Source organism: Myotis brandtii, unplaced genomic scaffold (assembly GCF_000412655.1).
Source record: "Myotis brandtii unplaced genomic scaffold, ASM41265v1 scaffold115, whole genome shotgun sequence".
NCBI classification, from domain to species: Eukaryota; Metazoa; Chordata; class Mammalia; order Chiroptera; family Vespertilionidae; genus Myotis; species Myotis brandtii.
In genome coordinates this window covers 17,972,502-17,980,554 of record NW_005353967.1, presented here as the reverse complement: position 1 = coordinate 17,980,554, position 8,053 = coordinate 17,972,502, and the positions used below count along the sequence as shown (strand labels likewise).

Sequence of the window (8,053 nt, the reverse complement as noted above, 5' to 3'; positions counted from 1 at the left end):
GGGGAGTTGTTACAGCATCTTCCAGGCTGGCTCCTGACTGTGGAAGCCGAGTCCATGTTTCTGGATGTTTAACCCAACTCCTCAGACGGGCCCTGTTAGTGACTCAATATAATCAAATTATGGGCAGGTCATTTAATATGTATTATTTTAAAAATGGCCCTAAAATTTAAACAAAAATATCAAGACTATTAATCCTTGATCTAAGAATAAAGACTCCCTACAGAAAACAATTAAAAAAACAACCAAATTTGCTACTTTATATTTTTAAAATATATTTTTATTGATTTCAGAGAGGAAGGGAGAGGGAGAGAGAGAGAGAAACATCAATGATGAGATCATTGATTGGCTACCTCCTGCATGCCCCACACTGGGGATCAAGCCCGCAACCCAGGCATGTGCCTTGACTGGGAATCGAACCGTGACCTCTTGGTTCATAGGTCAACGCTCAACCACTGACCCATGCCGGCCAGGTCAAATTTGCTACTTTAAATGTCACAAGCTCCTAGACCAGTGATGGCGAACCTTTTGAGCTCGGCGTGTCAGCATTTTGAAAAACCCTAACTTAACTCTGGTGCCGTGTCACATATAGAAATTTTTTGATATTTGCAACCATAGTAAAACAAAGACTTATATTTTTGATATTTATTTTATACATTTAAATGCCATTTAACAAAGAAAAATCAACCAAAAAAATGAGTTTGGGTGTCATAGGTTCGCCATCACTGTCCTAGACCTTCAATACTCTAGCAACCCTTCAGAGCTTCTGTTATCAATTTGACAAAAGTTTGAGTTACGTCTTCTCTACTCAGTTGATCCAAACAACAGTTGTGGCTGATGGAAATACTATTAAGGATAGACACACAACTGCATACAGTGCCCCATTCCTCCAGAACCCAGACTCTAAAACGTCTGCTATTTTAAGCTATGGGAAGTGTAGACAGAGAGAGCAAGAAAGCCAGGTGGGCTGGCATCACCGTTTTGGAGTGATCCTCTCACAGGGAGAGTAGGTGTTCTATTCCATAAAGTTGTAAATACTTCAGATGCCTCAAAGGATCCTTGGTGTATATCCTAAGGGTACCCGAGGCTTTTGTGCACAAGAACTGACCTCTGCCTTCCCACCCCAAGGCTGGGGGAGGTGAATGGCAGGCAGCCATGCTGGGGTGGGCAGGAGCATGTTCCCATCTGACAACTGGTTTTCTGCACTTTTTTGTCTGTAATTTATCATGAGTTGCTTAAGTATATAAAGAATAAGCATTAGAGGAAGAGGGAAAAACAGAGGAATTTAAGCGTTGAGGGGAGGATTTTGAAGAGTTGGGAACATAGATGATTAACAGGTATAATCTGAGAAAAAAGTAGAGGGAAGCTGCCACAGCAAGTAAGGGTTTACAGGGAAATGGATATTATTTTTTCAGTCAGTGAGAAGACCTAACCTTAGCAGTTTGAGAAACTGAAACTTCCTATAATGGGAGGATTTGGGGGATGTTTTTAATAGGAGGCCACAAATTCCAAATAGAGATCAATAATCAGATCTTTGTCAGGAGATAAATCACTACCCAGATCACAACTGAGGAATGGGAAGTTATCATTTTCCAAGTGAGGAGTGGGAGAGGCCACGGTTACGTCATGCTTCTCTGACTGAATGGCAGACAAGAGAAACTGAAGGCCAAGATGGACACGCTTCCTCAGAGAGCAGCACGTGAGGGGCTCTTCCTGCCACTCTCACTCCTTTCATGTCCCTGTGGAATAACCAGTGATGGGCTCTGGAGCTGCTTTGAAAGTCAATAGGCTTCAGTCTTACGTGAATAATCAGGAAAGGTTCGAGACTAGAACAGAACCCATCCACACACGTGACCCTCACAAGCACAAAAGCTGGACCTCCCCAACCATTCAAACCAACTACTCAGTTTCCTACTTATTGTTTGATGCAGGTAAGGCAAGTTTCTCCTGATTGAACAAGTTCTTAAAAACACACAAAACCCTTAAGTTCAAAAAAGCAAAAATCAGCTATTTTAATTCTAACTTCTATAAGCCTATAGCAGTGATGGCGAACCTATGACACGCGTGTCAGAGGTGACACGCGAACTCATTTTTTTGGTTGATTTTTCTTTGTTAAATGGCATTTAAATATATAAAATAAATATCAAAAATATAAGTCTTTGTTTTACTATGGTTGCAAATATCAAAAAATTTCTATATGTGACACGGCACCAGAGTTAAGTTAGGGGTTTTCAAAATGCTGACACGCCGAGCTCAAAAGGTTCGCCATCACTGGCCTATAGCATGCCACCAAGAGTAAGTATTTCATTTTGTCAATGAGTAAAAATCATACATAGGGGGATAAGTCAATGTAACAGGGCTCTGGAGGTGGGATGGGGAGCAACAGACAGAGTGACCCAGCCTGCTTGTCCCTCTTCCTCTTCCCCTCAGTGCTCACTTGTAGAAGTGCACACGGCCACCTGAGGTTCCTGCCCCCCAACTCTAGCTCTGAACACAGAACATACATTATTCTTTTGCACCACTTTGCAAGTTTCTCCAAAATGACCCCTCTCACCTGAACTTCTGATACGTCTCTGATAAATAATTGTTTGTAGATGCGAGATGCTCATTTTCTCCTTCAAACAGCTTGTTGGAGGCCGCATGCTGAAGGACCTTGGCCACCGTTCCCAAGTTTCTCCTCTGGTCAGAATTGATCTGACCACCGGCCGTCATGTCGATGATATCAAAGCCGTCTGGAGCTACGATAGCTGGGTTCATGTACCGATAGTACAGGAGGTTTCCAACAATCTGGAGTGATGGAGAAGACTATTTTAAGAGAGAAAACTCAAGGGTTTGGGTTTTTTCGAAAGTAAATATTCATTGACGTTTCCCAAGAAAGCAAATTATTTTCTAATACAAGGAGTTAAATAAAGGTAGTGAATATAATCACTCATTAATAGAATTAACAAAATTATTTTTGGTGAAAAATATGCTACTGCCCCCCAAATGATCTAATATAAAGAATCTCAATCATGTGTAAGATCTCCATAATCAACAATTACAATAACTGTTAGAAATAGACCTGCAGCTTATTATAAATAGTCATAGAAGGTGAAAGAAATCTTACAAAATGGTGTGTTGGTAATTTTGGCTCACACCCCCAAGAGAAGCTATGGTGAGATTACCCTTGAACATCTACCTTTAATAGCTCATCTTCTGTTGCATCGGGAAATTTCTCATGGATTGAATTCTTCAGTACTTTGGCTATATACCTCAATCCATAACTACATGTAAAACAGATGACAAAAGAAAGTAATGGAAAAAAAACCTAAGTGAGAAAGGAATACACAGCAATTGTTCCAGTCAACGAAAGCTGAGCATTTTCCTAAAATTAAACATAACATGAGATGGTAACGGAATCAAAGGACTTCCATGGATGACAGTAACTGAATACGGGTTTGTAGACTTTCCTCTTTGGAGAACAGTTATGAATTTAAAATGCAAATGTAGGCAAATGTTTAAAACGGTAAATATAATATGAGAGAAAATTCCTATCTTCACTACTGGGGTTTATTTTACGTATTATTTCAAGAACTTTCAGCAAAGAATGCTAAAGTTGCTAATAACAGAACTTACGGCAGTAGATCAAGGGAGGAAATGATGGAATTCAGGACTTTGTTGGTGACCCTGCGCAGGCTCTCATTGGATGCATCCAGTTTACTTTTCACTTCGGGGTATGTCAGAGCCTGTTCTGCGGTCACATCGTAAGGCAGGTTGCTGAAAACACAACAAGGGCTTGCAATTTTATGGGGCGTAGGTACAAGCATTTGTATCCTTGCCAAGTTGATCCTATAGTTAAGCTTTGTATAGTGAACTGGACTTTGCCCACTGTCTCCAGGGACAAAAGGTTTGCTAAGTGAGGGGAATCCTCACATGCCCAGATGGTCCTCTGCCAGTAGGGGAGCAGGGCATTCCGGGCTCTCCCTCTGAGCTCTTCTGGCAAAGTAACTGGCCGAACCAGCTAACTTTCTTCCTCTTTTTAAAAATTCTTTTACAGAAAAGAACTGCATATAAGCCAACAAGAAAAAAAAAATACGAATTTACAGAAAACCACTTTTCATATCTTAGTCCACAGTTTCTGGGTCCTCCATCTATGCACATGTGTATATGGGCCTTATACACTCATGGGTACAATGCAGTTCGTGTATATACACTCCCCATACAGATCCTATGTGTACTTGTGATCTTAGTCCACAGTTTCTGGGTCCTCCATCTATGCACGTGTGTATATGGGCCTTATACACTCATGGATACAATGCAGTTCACTCCCCATACAGATTCTGTGTGTACTTGTATATTTGTGTGTGCGTACAAGTATTTCCTTTTAAAGAAAATGAGTCACTGTACTTAACTGCAACTGAAAACTAAATTGTGAACATTTTTCCATGCCAATAAATAGATTTCTATACCATGATTCCAAATAGTTACTGACTACTCCATTATGTCACACAAACATTTATTTAACAAATTCCCCAAAGCTAAATATTTTGACTTTGCCCAACTTTTGCTATTACAAATGCTGCTATGACAACCAGAGTTCTCTGTGCATATCTTCATGATTTCACAAGGCATCCTTTTGCAGGCAATGAAAAACTGGGCTTGCTTAGATCTAAAAAACCACCGCCTAGAACAAGCCAATCCCACCTGGCTTGTTGCTGCTTACACATTAAAGTTACTCACTTGGTAAGTCTAAAAAAGTATGTATTATCAGGTGTACCATCTCTAGATCTAGTTTAGAAACACACAAAGAATAACCAAGGGAGAGAATTATGGAAGTTGTGGCTTTGGGGATCAACTGGTACTGAAATGTTACAACATCGTGTACTAGCAAGATGAGCAGTACTCTAAGAATGTGACCTGCACCGTAAGTTAAAGGGAGGTAAGTAAGTCTAAAAAAGTATGTATTATCAGGTGTACCATCTCTAGATCTAGTTTAGAAACACACAAAGAATAACCAAGGGAGAGAATTATGGAAGTTGTGGCTTTGGGGATCAACTGGTACTGAAATGTTACAACATCGTGTACTATCAAGATGAGCAGTACTCTAAGAATGTGACCTGCACCGTAAGTTAAAGGGAGTTACCTTTCATCTTGGATTGAATGGAATTTGCACAGTACGTTTTGTTCTTTTAACAGAGCTTGACAGAGTTTAAGAATATATATAATACACATGTAAAAATGATCATGAAGCATGATTGGAAAACAACATCTTCCTGGCTTCGTTACCTGGCTTCTCCAGTCTGTGTTTCTAGTTGGTTCACCCAAGACTTGTACACCTCCACAGGGTTCGTGTTGATGACCAGGGAGCTGTCATCCAGGATCTCCTTCACCACTGGAGCCAGGAGCTGGCGCAGCGTGTTCTGTCCACGGGCGCCTCTGTTGAAGCTGACGACCATCTTGATGACTGTAGGGTTCCCAGTAACGATGTCCTGTACCTGGTCCACCTTTGATCTAAAAAAAGCCCAACCCAAAACAAAATGGTTTGCCTCTGTGGATAGTTTTAAACAATGTATATTCTCTCTGGCAGGCGAGGGCTTCCTGGGGCTATATTTTTCTCCATTGACGATCAAAGATAGTATGACTTAAAAGGAAGCTGTCATTTCTAAGATGAATGTTTCTGATTTGAGAAATTTAAGGGTTTAAAATTAGTTTCTCTGCCGTAATCTCAATCTAGGAGGCAGGAAGGAACTGAAAATGGACCAAGACTAATAACACTGGGGGACACTGTACAAGTACTGTGCCCTCTCTAGTTACCAAATTTCAAAAATAACTTTCTTGACTGACTGGACTATCTCCACTTCTTTAAGTCCCACTCAAATTCTAGGCTATGTGGCTTCTGTCTCCATCACAGGGCTGAGAGAAATCTTCTTTATTTCTGATTGCCAACTCTCTGACCTTCCCTCTCTCCAACCTTCCATCTCTGAGCAACCTCTCCTCCCCCCCCCCCCCCCCCCACTGGACCACTGTCTCCCGTTTCCACTGGCTTTCCCTTTAGGGTCTCAGAGTGCCAGGGTCTTACCTAGTCATCCATTTTGTTTCTTTTGCTGTCTCCTCTTCCCACCTTTGATTTGTTTTCCTTCACCTTCTACATGTTCTCTCCTCAGATCTCGCTCAGGCACAACTGCAATGACCATATCTCTGCAGCCTATCCTTTGATCTGATATCTATTCCCCATCTCTTTCCTGGGAGTTAGTCTTGAATTTCCAGTTTTCTGCTGGATATTTTCATCCACGTCCTACTGAGTATATTAAAAGCACAAACTATCTTTCTCCTTCTCATTCTCTGATCTGTGTAGCTCCAATTCATCCTGTTCATACATGGCCAGCTGGTCAATCTTCTAAACCCAATGTGGTCATGTCCACATCCCTTCTCCAAAACCTTATAGCTTTCCAGGGAGTAAGAGGCTCATCAGGTGGTCCTGTCCTCACTATCTTCCATAATCTGGCTCAACCACTAATAGTCACTAATTAAGTCACATCTTGGAGAGACTAATCTTCTTTTTCTTGTACCTCGGCCCATGCTGCTTCTATCATCACTGTGCCTTATTTCCTTTTTCCATTTCTTCTTATAAAACTATAGATATTCTTCAAGGCTTTGGGCCAACTGCCTCCTCTTCCATAATATCTTTATCAACTGACCTAATTGAAACTTCTTACCATCCCTCTGATGTTACACTGTGCGCTTCATTCATTAGTTCTTACCTTATTCTTTGGCACAGCATTACTATTTCTCATGAATTCTATTTCTCATGCTGGTTTATAGACACCCTGAGGGCAGAGGGCCTAGCTAATATGTTTCAGGTGTCAAGAAGTCAGGAAGAAAGTTAAGGTCCATCTAGTTGGCTAAGGGCATTCCTCATGTGTTGATTTTTTTTGTGTGTGTGTTATTATTATTATTTTTTGTCCATTCATTATAGTTACCTACACTTTATTTTTTTACATTTACTGAGAAAACAAATTAGCAAATTAGCAAAAATAAGCTTATAAGAAGGGAACACTATTTAGCAGAGATCCTTATCTTGTGGCTTTATTACTTACATAATTTTAATTAAGTTAAATTTTCTTACTGACTTTCAAAAAAGCTTTTGATTTTCAGTTGTTGTATAGAATCGAAAGTTAGTTTAGCATTAGAAATGATATCACTTATGGGGGCAAGTTGTACCTGCATAACCTATAATGATGTAGAAATTTCTTAAGAAACTTGATATATTTAATAGGTATAAATAACTTATAAGAATTATTTATATACATACTTTACTTCTTCTTCCAGAGCGGTTTTAAAAAGCTTGAGAAGTAGATATTCTTCTCGCTGATTGGAAGCATAGTTGTATAGTGTGAAAATAACAGTATCCATAAATTTAGTGGACTTGTTCTGTGGCATCTGGAAAATCAGCTTAGCCAGGTATAAAGGATTGGTCTAAAACAAAAGAGGGAGGAAGAAAAAAACCCACCTGAAATCTGTATGTTGATATATTATTAAATCAGAGAAGAATACCCAGTTCCCTGTCAATGACTTAATGTGTATACAGCAAATAGAAGAGTATCTGGCACAAAATAAGACTTTAAAAGTTGTCAGCTAATCTTAATAGTAATCATAGTAATACTATAGGAAGTTACATTAGAAAGTTATGAGAGGATTTAAATTTTATATGCTATGTGATATATTTAATGAAACATATATACTTTACACTGTTACCCATTTTGAGCCACACATGAATGTTTATTTTCGAAACACTGAAGAGAGAGGGGGTGGCAAATAGAATCTGGTATCTGAAAAGGCCCAGCTAAATACACTGTCCTAGAAGAAGTGATGAATGAATAAAAGGAAACATCCCTTATTCTGAGACTAAAAATAAAAAAGAAAAGGATATGTTTGAATGTGAAGACAGTGGGATGGCCATAATCTACACTAATAAAAGAGAAACATGGTAATTGGCGTACGACCGCTACCCTTTTCATTGGCTAATCAGTGAGTATATGCAAATTAACTGTCAGCCAAGATGGCAGCCGGCAGCCAG

At 39.7% G+C, this 8,053-nt stretch overlaps 1 protein-coding gene across 4 annotated transcripts in view; it reads right to left on the bottom strand.

Moving 5' to 3' along the window:
- The window catches only part of IQGAP2 (IQ motif containing GTPase activating protein 2), a 283,664-nt gene that overhangs the window by 25,661 nt on the left and 249,950 nt on the right, over window positions 1-8,053 (bottom strand). For all 4 annotated transcript variants that reach the window (XM_005858052.2, XM_014549911.1, XM_005858054.2 and 1 more), the window contains 5 exons: window positions 7,289-7,452; window positions 5,263-5,487; window positions 3,613-3,753; window positions 3,176-3,260; window positions 2,552-2,784 (listed from right to left, as the gene is read on the bottom strand). In XM_005858052.2, coding sequence (XP_005858114.1) covers window positions 2,552-2,784; window positions 3,176-3,260; window positions 3,613-3,753; window positions 5,263-5,487; window positions 7,289-7,452 — 848 coding nt within the window. The remainder of the gene's footprint in view (window positions 1-2,551; window positions 2,785-3,175; window positions 3,261-3,612; window positions 3,754-5,262; window positions 5,488-7,288; window positions 7,453-8,053) is intronic.